A 20,762-nucleotide genomic window follows, 5' to 3' on the forward strand; every position below is an offset into this window, starting at 1 on the left:
AGCTACTGCTCCAGCCTAATGCCTCTCTGCCACCATGCTCCCTGCCATGATGGTCACAGAGCCATCCTCTGAAACTATAAGCAAGCCCCCAATTACATGCTCTCTTTTCCAAGCCTTGGTCATAAAGTCTCTTCATAGCAATAGAACAGTGACTAAGACACTCTGTGGTGACTTACCCGCCCACCTTCAGACCTCTAACCTTACACCACGAGTGCTTTCAGAATTGCTTTCAACTAAAACAGGTCGTAGACATCAAAGATTCAAAGACACGTTTATTTCTGTATGCAGCCACCTCCCATAGACGCATCTACTTACACCCTATACACCCTGCCCCAAATACAAACAAGTAAAGCAATCAAGTTAGGCAGGTCGCTGCTAATGGGATTCCCGTGTCTTGTGTGTGTCTGTGTGTGTGTGTGTGTGTGTGTGTGTGTGTGTGTGTGTGTCTGTGTGTGTCTGTGTGTGTGTGTGTCTGTGTGTGTGTGTGTCTGTGTGTGTGGTCTATCTATCTGTCTCTGTCTCAATCTCTCTGCCACTCTCCTCTCTATCGACAGGGTCTCAAGTAGCTTGGGCCGGCCTTGAATGAATTCATTATATACTGAGTATGGTCTTGAACTCAACCTGATGCTCATGCCTCTGCCTTCCAAGTAGTCAAGCTGCAGAAATACACTACCACACCTGGTCTGTGCAGCACTGGGAACTGAACTTTGTGAAGGTCAGGTGAGCATTCTGCTGCCTGAGCAACATCTCTGGCCTGGTAGTCCTTATGTAAGCCCTTCCCCTGGGATATAAACTGACCTGGTGACCATGGATATGGGAAAACAACAGCCACCACAGGGGACGTTTGGCTATACATCTGTCATCTCCTCGGCCTTACTCTTAGGGACCTCAGTCACCTGTCTGAGATGGGGGACCTTACATGGCAAGGAACTGAAAGGCCTTCAGCCAACCACCGAACACCGGAGACCCCTCATTTCAACAGCGTGTGAGGAAGTCCTTGCCAACAACCACATAAACACGCCACTGGACGAACACTCCTGCCATTTGGGCCTTCAAATAAGATCACAACGGCCACCATCATGAATGCCAAGGTGGTGTGCGCCTGAGCTGGCTCAGCCATGTCCAAATGTCTGACGAAAAGAAACTATGAAGTAATATACGAGAGAGAGAGAGAGAGAGAGAATTGACATAATGCTTGCTTTTAAAGTGTCTCATGGAAGTGAAAACGTTCATGGTTGGCAACTACGGCAGTCTGTCACCTCACATGGCTTTAACTTGGGGAAAATCCTATCACGGGTAATTACAAACGATCACAAGGGGCAAGGCAAGAAAGAGTCATAGGCAGGGAAGAGTCATAGCCCAACGTCAGCATTCCCGTTGCCCTGTTCTGAACCTGACACTCACCTTCAGCGCGTCCCCCTCGTTGCCCTCCATCACTTCCAGAATGAGGGCAGCCAGGATGTTGAAGCCTTGGCAGTACCCGACGTTCTTGTTCCACCGGGCGTAAGCCAATAGCACCCGCTTTAGTACCACCCTGTCTTGCTCCGCCTCCTGGCCACAGTAGGAACTACAGCCCGTGCGATGCAGATCCTAAGAAGGGAGGGGAACGGTTCTTAAATACCTCCTGCTGTGGTTGGAACAAGTCCTGGCCTTCAAGGAGCAAAGAGCTTGGCTCTACACACTTCCCACCATGATGACTCCCCCGCCTCAGACGTAAAGCAACGGGTCAACAGACCTTCCTGACCAGTGAGCCAAATATCTTGTGAGTTGACTGTCTCAGGTATTCTCCACTGCCTGGTCACGTGATTGAAAGCTGACTAGCAAACCTAACATTCCCTCGGGGGAAAAATACCTAATTTTTTTTTTTCTTCATTTCACCTTTACCTCTATGAGCATAGATATTCAGTTTTTTTTTTTTGCTTTTAATTTATAAGCAACATATACACATGAGCCAAAACGCTCTGAAATTTTTTGTTTTCCTACTGTTTTCGACTATGCAGTCTGAGAAAAAAATCGCAAGAGTGAGTTTAGTCAGTCAAATGTTCCTCAGAGTGCTTCCTGAGCAACACAAAAAGTTACTCAGTTAAAAAAAAAAAACTCCATTATAATTTCATGTAAATTGAGAGCCTTTTTAAAGATGTATATTAGTCATATATATATGTATACATTTGTTTCAACATATGAGAGGTGCTAAGATTAATCCTTTGAACAAAATATGGTATAAGATTTAACTGCTAAAGCTCTAATACTGAAGACTAAAATTAAAACAGCAAAATTATCAAGTATTACACAGAGAAACCATCCTTTGCCAATTAGTCTATACATTTCTACAGTGTGGGTAATAACACCTGCTGCTCGGTAATAACATGGAGCTAATATCTATAACTGAATTACTAAGACGAAGCTATGGTTTTCAGGGGAGACAATTTCACTGATTAGCACTCGCTTCACTGAAAAAGATCCTTTCAGTAGCATGATTATAAACTGTGTGTTGCCTAAGCTGTGTGATCACGGTGGGAACCTCCTCTGAGCCCAGCACACTCAGGAGAGGCAGGGGGATTTCTGTGAGTCCAAGGCCAGTCTGGTGTACATAGTGAGTTCCAAGCCAAACAAATCTACACAGTGAGACTCCGTCTCAAAAAAAAAAAATCACAAAACAGGGCTGGAGGGATGGGTGGGTGGACAAGAGTACTGGATGCTCTTCCAAAAGCCATGGGTTCAAATCCCAGCATCCAGATGGCAGCTCATAACTGACTGTAGCGCAAGCTCCAAAGGATCCGTTGCCCTCACCTGGCTTCTCTAGGTACCAGAAATGTCACAGACACACATGCTAACGAGACACCATACACATTAAATAACATAACCTGTTTAAAGTGCACGCACAGCCTTAATTCATAAGTTAAACAGAAAGGGAATATTTCAAGTATGGAATTTTGTCTCTATGAAACCTATGCTGAAATTCCAAATAAAACATTGAAATGCGGACAATGCAAAGCACGCAACGTGCCGTGCAGAGATTTTTTTAAATGTTCATTTGAAACAAACCAACTTAAAGCAGAAAGTAGCTCATTTTAGTTTGTTCTTCCCCCCCTTTTTTTTTTTAATGGATTTAAATGTGCCAGCACATTAACCATCTTGTGGTGGCCAAAATGTAGATGAGACAGCCTTCCTTTTCAAATCCCAGCTTAGCATTCCACTGTGGAACACTCACAAAGTCAAAGCCCACGTGCCTTGCCTTATGGACAAGGATTATTCTGGTACCACAAGAAACCAACATCCTTGGCTCTTAGCACCAAGCTCTTATCAACTGCCGCAATGCAGGTGTGCAATCAGAGCTGCCCCCATAGCGGACTAGAACTCTAAGCACAGATCCATCAGCCAACCCACCTACTATAAATTAACAGTGAGACTAGCAAAAACTCTAATAAGAGCCAAATGTTGCTAATATGAAATATATTCACCTTTGAATCTCTCAGTCCGATGACTTCCATGTAAAAGTACAATTGGTATCCCTGACCCATACCAGAGAAAATAAAAAGGAATTCCTCCTATCATGTGACCAAATTAAATAAATTGGATATGTATGGGAGCTCGGTCATGTTCTCCTCTTACTAGCAACATTTAAATTTATGAAGACAGGATGCGGTCAAGTTCTCCATACAAAAGCTACCAATTGATGGAGTGAGGTCGTAAGGAGATGCTCAGACTCCGCGCAGAGGTCATGTGATCCTCCGCATAGGGAATGCTTGGCTCTTAGCGTCCTTCCTCCTGCATTAGAATGGGAAGCCGAGCTCAGCAGCATTACCTTGACGATCTGAATTCCCATGGAGTCGTCATCCGGGTTGCTTCTCTCGTTGAAAGTGAAGCGCATGGTTTTGTCCCAGTCGATGGCTATACTGTGCAGATAATGATCCGCCAAGGTCAACCAAACCTAAAGGGTTGCACAAGTAGAGAAGACTGGAGAAGCAGAATCGCCACTTTCATTAGTAAGCTCGGACTGCATCCGGGAAGAGCTAGCTGGGAACTGTTTGGAGGCGGGGCTAGCTCGGGCATACAAGTCTAGTTTACTGGAGTAAAGTGAACCCTCTGGGGCTTTTTGTTCTTTCTTGCAATAAACATTTGTTGAGTTCTACTATATGCCAAATAACAATCTGATCATTAGAGAAGAAAATAACCAGGTTTTATTTTTCTTTTATTTCAGGTAATTCAATAGTCTGTATAATTCTATGACCTCGTTTTGCTTAATTGTAAATCATTCTCTGCTTGGACAACAGCTGCTTGGCCACACACGAACCGTTTTTTCCCATGAAGACCTCTGCCTTAAACCTCCCCCTACACACCCCCTCCATACACACAATCCTGACAGGTAAATACCCAGAGTCGCTGAGTATTTTAACTCCCTTACCTGACCAATAAAATCTAATTCTGAACAATGAATTTCATAATTCCGTGTTAATATTCACTTGAGAAACACTCAGTGTTCAAATTCCAACGTTATGATTAGGTTTATAAATTAATAACTTTAGAGTTCTTTTTAAGTTTCAGTACTTGGACATAATTTGGCAGGAACAGCATTGATTAATATCCCTAAGCAGACTTCCAAGCATCAGAGTCCTGCCCAAATGCCCACCAGATAACTTTTTGTTAGAGATGAATGGGGCATCCCAACAGATTCATATTCACTCTCTCTCTCTCTCTCTTTCTCTCTCTCTCTCTCTCTCTCACACACACACACACACACACACACACATATTCCGGTTATACACACAGACTTACAGACTTAGACATACACACACCTGTTCCTCCCACCTACACCAATGAGAGCTCTACCTTTCCAGACACTTGAGCCAAAATCTTGACATCCCATTTATATCTTATATTCATCCGACCCTTCATCTCAGCTCAGGCTTCAAAACGCAAAAGGCCAGTTACCACCACCCCGGCCTGTTTCTTGCCTGAATTATGATAGTCTACGTGTCTCCTGGCTGTACCCTCACATCTCAGAGGCTCACCAGCAGATGGAGTAACCCATCTGACGAGCCTGCTCTGAACTTCCCAGTATTTCCTCTCTCACACTGACACAGAAGAGCCCTTCTGCTTCTACAGCCTGGGAGGGACCCAGCCACTCACGCTGCAGCTAGACGCCCCGCCCCCTGCTTCCCACTACCTCTAGGCACCTCCCACCTTCGGCTCCTACTTGCCTAAGAACATGGTCCAGGTGCTCCCACCCCAGGCTGCTTCATAAGTGACCGTCTTCCTTTAGGGCCCTATTCAACGTCCATATAAAACTCCGCCTCCTGACCCCTTATTCTCCCACACTCTCTGCTTTACGTCTGTTAGCCCCAGCACTTATCGCTGGGTGGCACACTATATTTGATTCACCGTAAGTTCAACAAGGACAAAATATTCCACCCTTATTCCACCCGCTGTGGTTTCCACAGCTGCATCCCTCGCACCCAGAACGTAGAACGTTACCTGGCACGAATGATAAATACCCAGGGCATGATTAGGGACGCATACACTTTTAGACTTCCCAGACACATCAATGGACAGAGCTGTGGTCCTTGAGTATTCCAGCCCTGTGAGAAAACACTTACCTTTCTCCTCCATTCCTTTGGTATCCCCGTTGACAGTCTGGCCACAGCCTTGAGCGCATCATACCACTAAGACCAGAGAGAAATATTAGGAAAGGAAAAAGATGGACCAGAAGCAACATTTTTCAGGCTTTCTCCATCTTGGCATCTGCACTGTCTAGTTTTATGTCAACTTAACACAGGCTAGATAGAGTCACTGGAGAGGAGGGAGCCTCAATTGAGAAAATGCCCCCCCCACGCGCCCCATAAAAATCTCAGTAGAGTCAAGCCTGCAGGGTATTCTCTTAATTAGTGATCAATGGGGAAGGACCCAGCCCATTGTGGGTGGGGCCATCCCTGGGCTGATGGTTCTGGCTTCTCTAAGAAAGCAAGCCAGTAAGCAGCACCCTTCTGCATCAGCCTCTGCATCAGCTCCTGCCTCCACGTTCCTGCCCTGCTTGAGTTCCCGCCCTGACTTCCTTCAGTGATGAACAGTGCTATGGAAGTGTAAGCTGAATAAACCTTTCTTCCCAGCATGCTTTGGTTATGATGTTACCACAGCACCAGTAACCCCAGCTAAAACAGCATCCATAGAATGTGAGAAAGTTAACACAGCACCCCAGGACACTGACAGCTCTAGTGTATTAAAATACATGTGAATATTAAGACTTAAAAGCCAAAAAAAAGTTACCTGCTGAAAACCATTTTGACCCAAAGAAGGCTCAAGTGTGAACTTCAATTTTGTATCAACTCCTAGAAGAAAATTAGGTCATTGTTACTTAGGGAAATTGTAACAAAGTTCATAAATAAATTCAACACTCAGTTCTACTGAACTATGGTAAAAAATGGTTTTTTAACTAAATTTAGAAAAAAATCATTAACATTAAAACACACAGAACATTAAAATAGAAAAGTGACCTAAGAGAATAAAAAGGAGTTACAAACATTGGGTGGAGGCCCCCACAGATGCCCAGAGTAAGGCAAAAACGAAACAATGATTGACTGACACACAGGCTGGAGACACAAAACAATGACTGACTGACGCACAGGCTGGAGACAAAACAATGATTGACTGACACACAGGCTGGAGACACAGACCTGCATTCACTTTAGGTCCTACACTGAAGCTGCTTAGCCTGCCTGGACCTCAGTTCCTACATCTCTGAGGTAAGGACAACAAGCCCCACCTCAGAGGACTGTTTCAGGGACTGGCTGCAGATATCATCACCTGGGCAATTAACAATTACAAAACGCAAAAGGGAGTTCTCTACTTACAGTTTGTTTTTCTGCAACACCTGCATTGACTAAGACACTTAAGGGGAAACATCAAGGGCTAGAACTGAGGCCCGGCAGTAGATCAACCTTTGAATATGTGTGAAGCCTTAGATTCACTGGAACACCAAACGCTATAAAATACCTTCATGAGGCTGTGGATGCAGCAAGGAGGCAGCGCTAGGGCCTGGTGCATACAAGGTGAGTTGGAGTCTCAGCAGAAGAGGCTACATCCGTCTATCTATTCTTCCTGTTTGCTTTGACTTGGCAACGCTGAGGATCAAACCTTTAGCCCAGCACATGCCAGGCAAGTGCTCCATCCCTGAGCTACACCCACCCATGCCTCTTCCTGCTTATTAAAGCCACTCCATTTGATGACTTCCAAGTATTTTAACTCTGTCTCAATACACCTCTCCATTGATGATAAAAGTACATTAAATTCTAGACTTCAACCTAAAGATAGGACTGTATTCTAATGCTAAGTGATCTACTGCTTTAATTTTCTTTGATTTAATCCCAAGTCTATGCAACACAAGTGGGAAAGTACATAAAAATAATATTTATTTTTACTCCTGTTGAGCCGGTGTTCACAATCTGCAATAGAATTATGTGTTGTTTTTGTTGTTGAAGAGAGACTCTATAACAATTCTTATTTCTGTTTAAATTCTTTAAAAATATATAATTAAATGTGAAAACATGACATATCCTTTTTACACAGTGTCAAAATCATTTGATAGCACTGCTTGGTTTTTGAAGACAGGGTCCCATTATTTTACCCTTAATGGCTTGAAAGTCTCTGTGGACATCTACCTGGTCTTCACTTCCTGTATCTTCTAAGTACTGGCATTACACGCACCCATCATCATACCCAGCTTTAAGCTGTGTGTGTGTGTGTGTGTGTGTGTGCACATGCGTGCGCTCATGCGAATGTGTCCACATATGTGTATGTGCATATGTGCAAGTAAGCATGCATTTGGGGGCATCTTCCTCAATTGCTCTTCACTTTGTATTTTTGGACATAGTCTCTCACTGTGGAGCTCATGGTGCTAGGTTAATCAATGAACTCTGGAGATGTGATCAATCCTACACACACGCACGCACGCACACACACACACCCTTGGAGTGCTGCGGCTACCAGCATGCACTGTGCAGCTTTTACAAAGGTTCTCAGGATGCAAACTCAGGTGCTAGGCTTGCAGAGCAAGCACTTTGCCTTTAAGCCATCTCTCTCCCAAGCCCCCTTAGCCAACTTAGAAAAGCCTTATTCCTTACAAGTTCAAGGACCAAGAAATGCCAAGCCTTCTCAATAATAAAATCAGAAAAATCAAACGATGACATCATTGCCTCGGTATTTAAAAACCTCTCAACTTCCGCCCTTTCGATATTGACATGGATAGGAACACTTGGAGATTAGTGTCCCTGATGTATGTATAGGAGCATACGTGTGTTCCTGTATGTTTAGGAACAGTCTTCAGGACTTAAAAATAATAATAAAGTGGCCTTTTAAAAGACATGCATATGGAGTCGAGAAGCGGGGAAGACATGTCTGCATTTCCCAAGCCCTTGACTATACGCAGAGAGGTGGCAGGGACGCTGCTATTGTTGTTCTTGCTCTTGATGGTGATGTGGAGCCCCGTACAAGTGTTTTGGATACATGTATTGACACCTAGATGTCCTGTGGCAAGAACCCAGGACATCTGAGAATACCCCTGTCATTTCGAAGCTTTAAAGTCAAAGCCGTGCTATGATTGGATAGATGATTTTCTTCTCCAGGAAAATGTAAATGACCCACTGATTCTCATCTCTGGAAATTAGTTTTAATGAATTCCTCCCAGTCTCTGTAATGGGATCGAGTCAGCCTCCAGTGCCAACCAATGAAATGGACTTTGTAGAGAGTGCTGTCCAGGCCTGGAGTGCTGAATGTAAGAGCTTATAATTATGACTCTTGCTTTATCACAACAAAGACCAGGAAACTCGGCCCTATGGTGACTTTGTCACTGCCCAAAAACCACTGGACTCCCAGTATGCTTGACCAAATAGGCTCCTTTGACTTTGAGGGGCCACCTGCTGGGCTTAAACCAATTGCTTTCCTGTGCTGTAAAGCAACTGGGTCTACTCAGTCAAAACCACAACTATTTTTCTCATAGTCAAAAATGAGTCAGGTTTGAAGTGGAATTGATCATTCGCTGCCCTCACGCAGAGGCTTGAATCGGGTCATTTTCACGCTCTTTTCTTCCAAGTGAAACAAGAGGAGAGGAGGTTTATATTTCATCTGATAATCACAGCTGTTCCGGATTCAGAAAGACAAAACACTATTTAACGTGGGAAGGAGATTTAAAAGGGGTGGAGGGGGGGAGGTAAAGGTAAAAGAAGACGGCGAATAAATACTAGTCTTAGCAATTAGACACTTCGGTGGGAAGAAAAACAAAGAAACCACGAGGTTCAGAGAGGCAGCAACGCATTCCACCCTTTAAGACCCAGTGCCTGGCTGTAGAATCTTCAGGCTGGGTGGGAGCAGGTCCCAGAAGGCATGGGGGGCGGGGGGTGCTGGAGAGACCACATACTGACTGGGGACAGTAGGGGGCCACTCAAGGGAAAGGTGAGTGCTCCGCGGGCAAAGAGAGCTGCGTTCTCTGCGGCTACCCCTTTGCCAGAACCCCCAGCGCCCAAGCGCCGGTGCCAGAGCCAGGCTCTTAAATCCCAGAGCAACGATGCCAGGTGACGGAGCTGGTGCGGAGCCTGGAGAAGCAGGGATGTGTAAATACAAGCTGATGGTAAGAAGGGCTTGTGCTCACCAGGCTAGGCTGGCTCCTGGACCTTACCTTACCGAACCGAGCTCGTGCCCCCTCCCACCCCCAACACAAACACACCACGGGCACTCTCTCGGGAAAACACGCTCTGGATCGCCCACCCTTCGCAGCCGCTGCCCTTCCCTCAGACCTGTAGGGTCAAGGCTGCGCTTCAGCCAATCCACACACCTCTCCGGAGGTCTGGCTTCCAGCGAACCTGGAGCACAATAGGTGACGCGGCCTGGGCTGACGGGGGCAGCCTCCCTCAGCCCCCACCATGCACGGAGGCTAAGCACATAGGCCGCGGGGTGGCTTCTTCAGGGCGGCGGGTTCTCTGTGCCCGGGTGGCCGATGAACGCACCCAGGCCGGGGTCTGCTCCCATCCCTCCCAGGCCAGCGGTGCTCCGCAGACACCTGCACCCCAGCGCCCATCCGCAGCCCGCGCCTCACCCGGCTCCAAGGTGCAGAGCAACCGGGGCGCGGTCCGCGAGATGCAGCTGCGCTTCTTGAGCACATTGCTCAGGATGGTGCCCACGCCACCGCCGCCCTGGCGCTTGAGGCATCGCCCGCCGCGACGCAGGGAGCCGGTCAGTTTGTCTTGCCGCATCCGACAGCGCCGTCCGCCGCCCGGCTGCTCACTGCTACTGCTGCTGCGGCTGCGGCGCCGGAATGACTCCTCACGCAGGGCTCAGCGAGCCCAAGCCGGCGAGGCTCCCTGGAGAGTCGCGAGCGCGCAGCCGGAGCTGCGGGAGTCAAGAGGATCAGAGAGAGCGGCTGAGCTCCGGGAGACCGGCTGGCATCTGCAGTGCGGAGCCCGAACGGCTGAGACCGGAGCGGGCTGGGGCGGGGAGGAGGGCGGGAGCGAGCGCGCCGGCACGCAAAGACGGAGGCGGCGCCTCGGCACCCAATCCCGGCATCAGCCTAAGCAGCAAGGCGGTCTGAGCCCCGGAGCCAGCTCCGTGGACAGAAACCAGAAACAAGGCAGAAGTGTCCTCATGTCTAAGCCTGGGAGAGATGGAGGGGCCGCAGGTGCAGGCAGCCAAGTGCCCACTTGGTTTGATCAGCCTGGGGAGGCAAGGCCTGTCCACTCCAGCACGAAGCAGACCTCGGGGCAGAGAAGCTGGCAGATGATGACCTCAACCTTCAGCCCAAATTGTGCTCACGTCTTTCCAGGCCGCTTAGAGAGGCAAAGAACCGTGTTTAATAACAATGACGACAACAATATAGTTCCTCTTGGGAAAACAGAATCATAAGAAATTGTTCCTGTTGAAGAAGCAGTTTTCAAAAGAAGTGTTTCTGGGGACGTGGTGAGGTCAGGTTCTTAAGAAGTTTCTGCCAGACGTGGGAAAAAAACAAAACAAAACAGAAGACTCTTAAAAGAGTGCAGTTTCTGAGTCAAGGCTTAGGGTGGTGGGTTGGAGAGACAGAAGAGCTACAACCTTGAAATTAAAGGGGCACACCCAGATGGATGAAGGTTGATGGCTACGTTCTGGCAAGTCCCATCCAGCTTGAGTCTATCCATCCGTGTAGATGCTCTACCTCCCATGGCGCTGCTGCTGGAGCTGCCTCAAGCTAGCAAGCCTGGGGAGACAGGCAGCCCAGGACGTGACCGGGCTGCCAACTTAAGGCTACCTGTGCAGCCTTCGCCCAGGTCTATACTTTTTATATTTCAGTCATGGGGCTCACTTAGGTTGCTCTGACTGGCCTTGAACTCGTGATCCGGTTGACATGACCTCCTGAGTAACTGGTATTATAGTACTATATCTCACCCCTGCCCGAAGGCCTAGCTTGGTTTATACATTTTTCTTCTGCTTATATTTCATGTAAAATATGGTAGCCAAGAATGGAGGTGTAAGAGGATCTCTCCCAAGCTGTCTTTAATCTTCAAAGCGCCCCCTTTCTCATTGCATTCGTTGAATCTCAGCTCTCAAATCTTCCAAAGCTCCAGAGAACAGCCAGGTCTGGCTTCATAATCATTGGCAAGCCGTCTGGACAGACTTCTTCAGGACCTACCTCCCTTACGCCTGTTCCACAATCTCTTTCCACTGCCTGGGACCACAGAAGGCCCTTCCAGACTCTTCAGCAAAGTTCCCTGGGAGTACTGGTCAGCTGGCTAACCTTCATAAGCACGTGGCCCTGATCTAAACATTTACGAATGGAAGGACGTTTCCTTGCCTTTGCCAATGAGACAAGTTGGAGATCGCTTCATCTGTCCTTCCTGTGGAAATTTCAAAGGTTTTCTGCAGCTCCTGCAAGACCCTGCTCCAGTTCCACCTGCGCTTTGCAGGTGTTGTGTGTTTTTCCTGCCCAGGTGGTACCAAGTCAACACTTACTTAGTTACGATACATTGTTTGTCCTAGGATCTGAACTGTGGAGACAGAGTACATTTCCCACCTGAATCCCTTCATCAGGAACAAGATAATGGCTCATAATTCTTTCTACAATGGTTTCTCCATAGCAAGTTCCAGGCCATCCGGGGCTACACAATGAAACCCTATCTAAAAATAAAATATGGAGAGAAAATTGTTTCTTAGCAACCCTTGGAGCTATAACTTGAGAGTTACCAAAATAGAATATAAAACTGATGTTAAGGTACTTAATTGTGACTGTCCCTTGAGAAGCTCGGACCACACTTGAGTGTGTCTTATTCTTTCCCTGAGCACCCCCCTACATCTCTCCCTCCATCTCTCCCTCCATCCCTCCCTCTCTCCCCAAGTATGCATGCTAAGCTTATCATTCACAAACTTACAGTCTCCTTTGACAAGCCCACTCTTGGTGTGTCATACATTCCTCCTGAACATCTATCCTCCCCTTAATCTTTCTGTTTAAAATCTATATTAAAATCTCTTTTAATAAACTGAAACTCTGCCTCGTCATCTCTCCACGCCTTTGGGGCTCCTGAACTTGTGCTTACCACTGTTGCTGTTAGAAAAGGAAAAATCTTTCTTAAAGTACAATGTTGCCTTCAGAAAGCAAGGGGGCAGGAGCATAGAAAGGTTTCTATTTGGTAATCTTAGGGAGGAGGAAAGCAAATATTTAAAACCATGGGGAAGGAGGCCAGGGAGAGTCTCTGTTTCAAAAAATAAGGTGGATGGGGTCTGAGGAAGAGCAGCACAGAAACTGTCTTCTGACCTCCATCTATACCTGCATACACACAAACACACACACACACATGTACATACACAGGTACACACATACACATGCATAGACATACACATGCATGCATGTACATGCACATGTACACAGACACATATACATATGTACACATACACACTTATATACATTCACACATATATATACATGTATATACACACATATAAATGTACAGACTACACATGTACACACACATGTACATTCGCACATGTACACACACACATGTATGTATGTATACACACGTACATATACATGTACATACACACATAACATAGAGGCTACACATATATGTGCATGCATGTACATACACATGTACACAGTACACACATGTGCATGCATACACTCATATACATACACATGTACACACATACATATACATACATTTAATCCCTGTACTTGAGAAGCAGAGGCACATGGGTCTCTGAATTCGAGGCCTACAGAGTGAGTTCCAGGAGAGCCAGGGCTACACAGCGAAACCCTCTCGAACAAAGCCAGAGTGTCCTCCAGATTTGCATCAGATCTCCTGGCCTTCTTCAACAAGCTCAGGCACGGAGCTCTATCCTTCACTGGCCTGGTGCTTTCACACTGTATGTATTCACTTTCCTTTAGCTTTCCTTAGCCATCCCAGCCTCTCTCAGGGATGTTAAGGACCACAGGAAGGCCTGATGTTTAGCACAATGTTCTAGAGAATTCTGAGGCTGAAGACGATGAACTGCGGGAGCAGAAAACTCCAGGACAAGTGTTCTTACCTTCCAGAACTCTCTCCTTTGCCAAGCCTAGGGCTCTGTGTCTTCTTTAACAAAGGATGCTATTCACACTGCATCTCACTGAGCCAGCAAGAGAGGCAGCCTCATGGGCCAAGAGGAGGAGCCTGTGGTGTGGGAAGGACAGCCCGAGGCTGTGTGACACACGCCATTCAGAGCACCCCACACCCTTTGCCTCAGACATCACGCTCATCAGGCAACCTCTGATTATCATTTGGCTCCAGAAATGGCTGCTGCCCAGAAGGGAATGTACTGAGCACAGCAAACCGCAGCCACAAGCCCAGAGTTCGGCTGATGCTGAGCAGGCTGAGGAGACCAAGGGTCTAAGCTATTACAGCTGAATTCCAACCCTGGATGAAGTAAGTGCCTGGCCAGGGGTATCAAAAAGATGTTTCTCCTAAGTTCTTCACAATGCTTTCCTCCCTCATAGTGGAGGAGGCTACTTTCCCAAACAAACATTCCATTTTGTTTCTTTCAGATTACCAGAGAAAACAGATTTAAAAAAAAAAAAAAAGGCTTCCATTCTAAAATGTTTCTACTATTATAACAATAACTAGCGGAGGAACTAAACAATGTTCTTTTGTTTACATTGGGGAGGACTGCCAGGACTGCCAGGACTGCCAACTTGGGTATCAAACAGATAATTAAGTTAGTGCTAAAATACAATACACTAAAAGTAGCCACAGCACAAGCCTGGCACTATATTTATTATGTGACTCATGGTTTATTTCATGTCTGGGATATTGTTTTCCAAAAGCAAAAGATGTCATCTGAAGTTAACTCAGAGATAACAAGGCAGTGTGGCCTTTGCCTGAGGCTACCAACAGCAGGGCCAGCCCATCATTAGTCTCTACTCAACTAATGACCCTCCCTCCCTACCAAATAATGTCAGTGAGTTCCCATTTGAGTAAATCACACCTTGGAACTATCTGAATTAGTTAAGATTTAAGCTGAATGTGTGGAAACGCTCAATGTAAAATGTATACGGGGTGAGTCTGGAGGTGAGGCAGGAGATCATAAGTTTGAGGCCAGCACGGACTACATCACAGGTGCTGGGCTAGCTTGGGCTACAAAGTGAAGCCCTGTCTCAAAATACTTTATAGATATAAGAAAGTGTCCCTCATATTGTTAAGGAAAGAGAACATTTTGAGGAACGTCCTACCAGCTGACTAGCGAATTAAGGACCATTTGCTCACAGGGCATTCGGTGAAATCTTCAGCCTATTTTCTGGGAACGAGCCTTCTTGAAAAGAAACTTTGCCTTGAATGGGAGACAAGCAAGAAGTCTGAAAGAAAAGCAAGCCCAGCACCAGAAATAAAAGCCGCGTCCCAAGGGCCTTTCCAAGAGAAATCGGGTCTGAGACGCTTTCTGATTTCCTGTTGCTATTTTCGCTTAACAGAAAAATCTCGAAATAAAAAAGGCCTACGTGCTTATCCTCAGGGAGAGCGCAGGACTGGTGCTGGCAATTACCAAGGAGAAGAGGCCCAGGAAGCCTGCTGCTTAGAGAAAGGAAAACCGCAGGGAGCCAGGCTGCAGTGGGAGCCTGGGGCTGGAGCTTAGCCCCTTGGGTTGCTGCGGCTGCACAGCTGCGAAGCTCCGGGCAGCCTCTGAGGGTCAGGGAGATCTCATTATATCCATATATCTCATTATATCCATATATCTCATTATATCCATCATACCTCACGTTGGGCAGCACATGAGAACGTGCATCTTGCCCTCACGGTTACTAAAAGAGAAGGGCAACCGCCAACATTAAAATAAAAAATAAAAAAATAAAATAAAATAAAATAAAATAAAATAATAAGCCACTTCTTTTCCCCTTCTCCCTACTGCCTGGTAAAAATCAACATTTCCACGTGTCTCCTGTTGTCTGCTATAGGCTGGCTTATCCTGAGAGGCAGGTTTGCCACCAGCACTAGTGAAAGGCAGTCGGCCTTTAGGAGATAGGTCCTCGGAGTGAGTCTTCCTGAGGTCGCTGGGCACATGCCCCTGAAAAGGAAGGGGGACGCTGCTCCTTTCTCTTCCCTGCCCTGTGGCTTGTGGTGAGGGGAGGCATTCTGCTCCACCTGCACTCCTGACTCACCGCAGGCTCAAAACACAGAGCCAACAAGATCATGGACCGGCGCCTCCAAGACTGTGAGCCAGGATAAACCTTTTCTCTTTATGTGTGAATCGCCTCACTTGTTTTGTTACAGCGATGGAGAGCTGACCAACGGAGTATGGGCAGCCACTTCTCTAGAAAACAAACATTCTCCTCCTACTACTTAAAAGTAGAGTCTAATAAGTAGTTCCTTCAACTCATTACCTAGGACAGAGCCGTGCCTGACAAACTCACGGTGATGAGCATTGCTTTCGTCCATCAAAGAGGCTTGGGGGCAGAGGAGCAGGAAGGAACTGAGGGGGAAGGAAAAAAAAAAAACCCACAATTTCCTGACACTGTCACATGACGCGCACGGAACATTTTACTTTCCTTTTATGTGACGGTTCTCATCTTAGTCATAAAAACACTTTCTCTATTTAAACACAGATGTCCTTTAACACAATGGGGTGTGGCTTTTATATTCTGTTAAATGCAGAGAAAAATTACGATCACACGCTGAATAAAGGAGCTCTGAGATTCCAAAAACAAGTCACTCCTCCCCGTTCTTCCACCTCTCCACAGTGCTATTTATGCTTCTCAGAAACATTCTCTTCAATAAGATTTAAAAAGAAAGGAAAAAAAAAAAGAAAACACCCCCAGGCATAAATTCTCCTTAAACTCACTCAAACATTCTGGAAGATGTATTTTAAGAAAAAGAAATCACTTAAATTTATAGATCAAAAGTTCAAAATTAAAAATATATCTAATATTATAATTTAATTCCTAGTGCAGAAATCATATTTGTTTAGTATTATACTGGGCGTGTACTTGAAGCCGCTACAGCTATTATTCTTCTGACCTAATACTTTTGGTGAAGCACTTTCTATCCTCAAAATGGTTTATATGGATTTGCTACTAGGGGTGCCTTTAACCCAAACCTTCAGGACCAAATGTGTTTGGGGTTTGTTAATATTTTAAAATATTTACACACATGTTCACAGGTAGATAAGTAGATAGATAGATAGATAGATAGATAGATAGATAGACAGATGGAAAGATGAATAGATGGATGGATGGATAGATAATGTATATGTATGTCTGGAGTTAGCTTGGAGGTAGACTTCGGTCTAAACACAAGATGCATTTATATCTCCTTCACATCTTATATACATGATGTTGAGGTAATCTGGTAGAATATGTTTAGCCTGCCTGTGTGGGAAGTATGGCCCATCACATGAGGTCATGTAGAATTTTCCATGTGTAGCAGTGGCATACCGCTGCCTGAACAGCTTTGTGTTTTGGAATACTTCAGATTTGGAATTTTCTTTTTCTTTTTTTTTTTTTCTTTTCTTTTTTTCTTCTTCCCTTTTTTAAAACGATTTATTTATTACTATATGTAAGTACATTGTAGCTGTCTTTAGACACACCAGAAGAGGGCACAGATCTCATTGTGAATGGTTGTGAGCCAGTATGTGTTTGCTGGAATTTGGACTTAGGACCTTCGGGAGAGCAGTCAGTGCTCTTAACCACTGAGCCATCTCACCAGCCCCAGATTTGGAAATTTTCTGATACAATGTTGAACTGTTCTTGAGCTAGGCTTACATTGGCCATAAAAAGACTCCTTTTTTGAGGGTCCTCAGCTTACCACTGCCTCGGTGAACTCACCACTAGCCTGTTCCCTTTTTTACATGTGGCAAGTTACTTTTAGAAATCATTTCTGAAGTTTCTTGGGAAACTTGAAGGTCGACCAGAAGAAGGGGGTGTCAGATCACTTGGAGCTGGAGCCACAGGCATTTGTGAGCGACTTGATAAGGGACTGGGATCCCAACCCCAGCCCTCTGGAAGAGCAGGGAGCAGTCTTTCCTGCTGTGCCTTCTCTCCAGGAGTCTAGGAGACTCATTGCTTTGGCAAAACCACTGCTTAATGTGTCTGTAACTGTCTATCCTGAACACTTTAGAGAAAACTATTCTATGATTCTCTTCACCTGTTTTTAAAAAGGCAGGGGATTGGGTGGAGGGTGGTTCTCAGTACCAATTAATGCAGATTACTTTAGCTTAAAATATATACAACCGGGAACAGGGACATCAGAGGGGTAAGATGTAGCTGCTAGCGTTTCCTGGTATCATTCGCCACCAGAGGAATCAGATTTTAATAAGACTTACAAGACTAGGATTGAGTTGTTGCGCCCAGCATTGAGTTACCATTGTTTCTGAATTGAGTTTGTATCGCATTTCCGTTCACAGGAGCTCCTGGCTCGTTTGGGTTCAAGAGAGAAAGGTTGTTCCCAGTTTCTGGCTATTAGGAATGAATAGAGCAGTAACAATCCTGGTTGAGCCCATGCCCTTGTAGTAGGATGAAGTGTCCTTCAGACTTTGAGGCTGGAGCCGATTGTTGATTCAATCGCTATACTAGAGAAGGACTTAGAGACATAGATTGTCAGCAATGACCACCACCCCTAGAAAACATTTGGACAAATAAAACTGTTAGTGAAACTATATTGCGATGCTTTTACTACTGGCTCTGATGTAGAAAATCTTAGGGAACAGTTAGAGGTTCAGAACGGCACACTCTTATTTGCTAAGCTAGAACTTTAATGGTCAGGGAACAAGAACAAAGGCAGCCCTGGCTGGTGTGACTCTCGCTGTTGCTGGACAGGGGATGGTAGATTTCTTATACCCATTTTTGCCCTCCGCTTCCTGATATGATTTATTAAGAATTGCTGATGAGAAGATATGCATTCTGAGGATTCAAAATCGACATTAATTTTTATATAAAAGTTTAGATTTGTGATTCCTTTAAACTTTTTCCTGGATTATTTTAAAGATAAATAATAAAATAATTATTCCTTTCTTTGTAATATATGTATGTGTGTGTATATATTATGTGCGTGTGTGTATACACACACACACACACACACAAAACCATAGACTGGAGCAGGGCAATGCTTTAGAAGGGAACACTATTGTGGCTAGAGTTCAGTTGGTAGAGTGCTTATCTAACCCAAGGCCCTGGGTTCAATCCTCAGTGCCACAAAAGGCAGATGTGGTGGCCCATGTCTGCAATCCCAGAACTCAGGAGGTAGAGGCAGGAGAGTCAGGAGTTCAAGGTCATCCTTGGCTACAGGGCAAGTTCAAGGGTAGCCTGTACATAAGACATTGTCTCAACATTTTTTTCTTGATAATAAGAAAGAAGTATCAGAAAGCAGAAAAAGGTTACAATCGACAAAAACACTGGATTGGCTGGGCTGGACCTCTTCTCTCAACATACTGAGTTCATTCTGTAGAGACAGTGCAGATATTTGGGCTGAGAAAGGATGTATGAGACACACAGGTGTCAGCTAAGAGCCCCCCCCTCCAGGAAGCCAGGCAATGTGGCCAGAGCAGGCCAAGGTTTAGATTCTAACACCAACATGTGTCTTTGGGCAGGTGTGGTGGTTTGAATATGCTTGGCCCAGGGAGTGGCACTATTAGGAGGTGTGGCCTTGTTGGAGGAAGTGTGTCACTGTGGGGGGTGTACTTTGAGACCCAAATCCTAGCTGCCTGGAAGACAGTCTCTTGTGTGCCTTCAGAACAAGATGCAGAACTCTCAGTTCTCCTGTACCATGCCTGCCTTGATGATAATGGACTGAACCTCAGAACCTGTAAGTCAGCCCCAATTAAATGTTGTCCTTATAAGAGTTGCCTTGGTCATGGTGTCTCTTTGCAGCAATGGAAACCGTAAGATAGCAGGTGACCTAGTTTCTAGGCTTCAGTCTCATCATTTTTAGAATGGATGATATTTATGTTATGAGACCTGATGACATGACAAAGTCAAGAATGTAAACCCAGTGCTGGCACAAAGCAGGTGCACAAGACACTTACACCCAGGTCCCTTTCTGTGATGGTTTATATAAGCTTGGCCCAGGGAGTGAACCAGGGAGTGTCACTGTGGATGTGGACTTTAATACCCTCACCCTAGCTTCCTGGAAGCCAGTATTCTGCTAGCGGCCTTCAGATGAAATTGTAGAACTCTCAGCTCCTCCTGCACCATACCTGCCTGGAATCTGCCATGTTCCCACCTTGATGATAATAGACTGAACCTCTGAACCTGTAAGCCACCACCAATTAAATGTTCTCCTTATAAGAGTGGCCTTGGTCATGGTGTCTGTTCACAGCAGTAAAACCCTAACTAAGACACCTTCCTTCCATCTGTGTGGCCATCACTGAAAGGAAACCCTGGCACTGTGAGTTCTCTACCTTGAGGTCTGCACAGTACAAGACCTAGGTTCACCTCCAGAGCCCTTTCAACTGCCCAGGACCCCTCCTGGTGTCCACACCAGCCTCATTTTTTGTTTTTGACCCTAGAACCCTCACTCGCTTGGTAGGAACACAGCGATGATCTCTGTGCTTCTCCCAAAGGGGATGAGTTTGAACTGTATGGTGAGAGCTATAGAGAAACAGACACCAGCAAAAATGTAAGAAAATTCTTGCTATGATAAAATACATTCTCCAGGATCAGAGATTCCCTCTCCCACAAGGCTCTGGAGCAGAGGCTACAGGGTGGACATGATGTTCACACTGCATGAGGCCAGACCAGCATCTGTCCTTCTAGTTCTCTGTGGTAAACTCAGTGATAAGATTCTATTACTCCATTCCAATCCCTCAATGCTGCACAAACACTAATGTCTGGAGAACATACCTATAATTGTTATGTTTTCAGACAAACTGAAATTTAAATAGCAAATTCTTTGGGTATAAGCCCCTCCTCATTACAAAAGGTTTATAAATATATATTCTCGACTTAAATAGCCTGAACAAATAAAATTATTATTCATTTCTTAAGGATTTTATGTTATCGGACCTAGAGAGATGACTCAGTGCTTAGGAGTATATACCACTCTTCCAGAGGATATAGGTTCGAATCCCAGCACCTACAGGGTGGCTCACAACGGTCTGTAACTCCAGTTCCAGAGGATTTGACATCCTCTTCTGATCTTTGTCAGCACCAAACACACACATGGTGCACAGACAAACATGTAGACAAAACTCTCATATACACAAAATACCTTTAGGTCACTATTCTTATGCGTATGAGTCCAAGACAGATACTATAAGTTCAGGAAGTTAAATGGTGCCCAAGTCATCTTTCTCAC

The 20,762-nt window shown here is 45.5% G+C and overlaps 1 protein-coding gene across 5 annotated transcripts in view; it reads right to left on the reverse strand.

The window, feature by feature from the left end:
- Tbc1d30 (TBC1 domain family member 30) overlaps positions 1–20,762 on the reverse strand; it is an 80,551-nt gene that overhangs the window by 35,168 nt on the left and 24,621 nt on the right. For 2 of the 5 annotated variants that reach the window (XM_021174293.2, XM_085843210.1), the window contains exons 1-5: positions 10,085–10,467; positions 6,265–6,326; positions 5,598–5,663; positions 3,806–3,931; positions 1,405–1,590 (exon numbers count right to left, since the gene is read on the reverse strand). In XM_021174293.2, the coding sequence (XP_021029952.1) occupies positions 1,405–1,590; positions 3,806–3,931; positions 5,598–5,663; positions 6,265–6,326; positions 10,085–10,241 (597 nt within the window). In that variant the 5' untranslated portion in view covers positions 10,242–10,467. Of the gene's footprint in view, positions 1–1,404; positions 1,591–3,805; positions 3,932–5,597; positions 5,664–6,264; positions 6,327–10,084; positions 10,468–20,762 lie in introns of those variants that run through there. The other 3 variants (XM_029482889.2, XM_029482890.2, XM_085843209.1) reach the window with 2 other exon arrangements.

The sequence above is a fragment of the Mus caroli genome, unplaced genomic scaffold (genome assembly GCF_978045245.1).
Source record: "Mus caroli unplaced genomic scaffold, Mus_caroli_1 scaffold_9, whole genome shotgun sequence".
Classification (NCBI taxonomy): domain Eukaryota; kingdom Metazoa; phylum Chordata; class Mammalia; order Rodentia; family Muridae; genus Mus; species Mus caroli.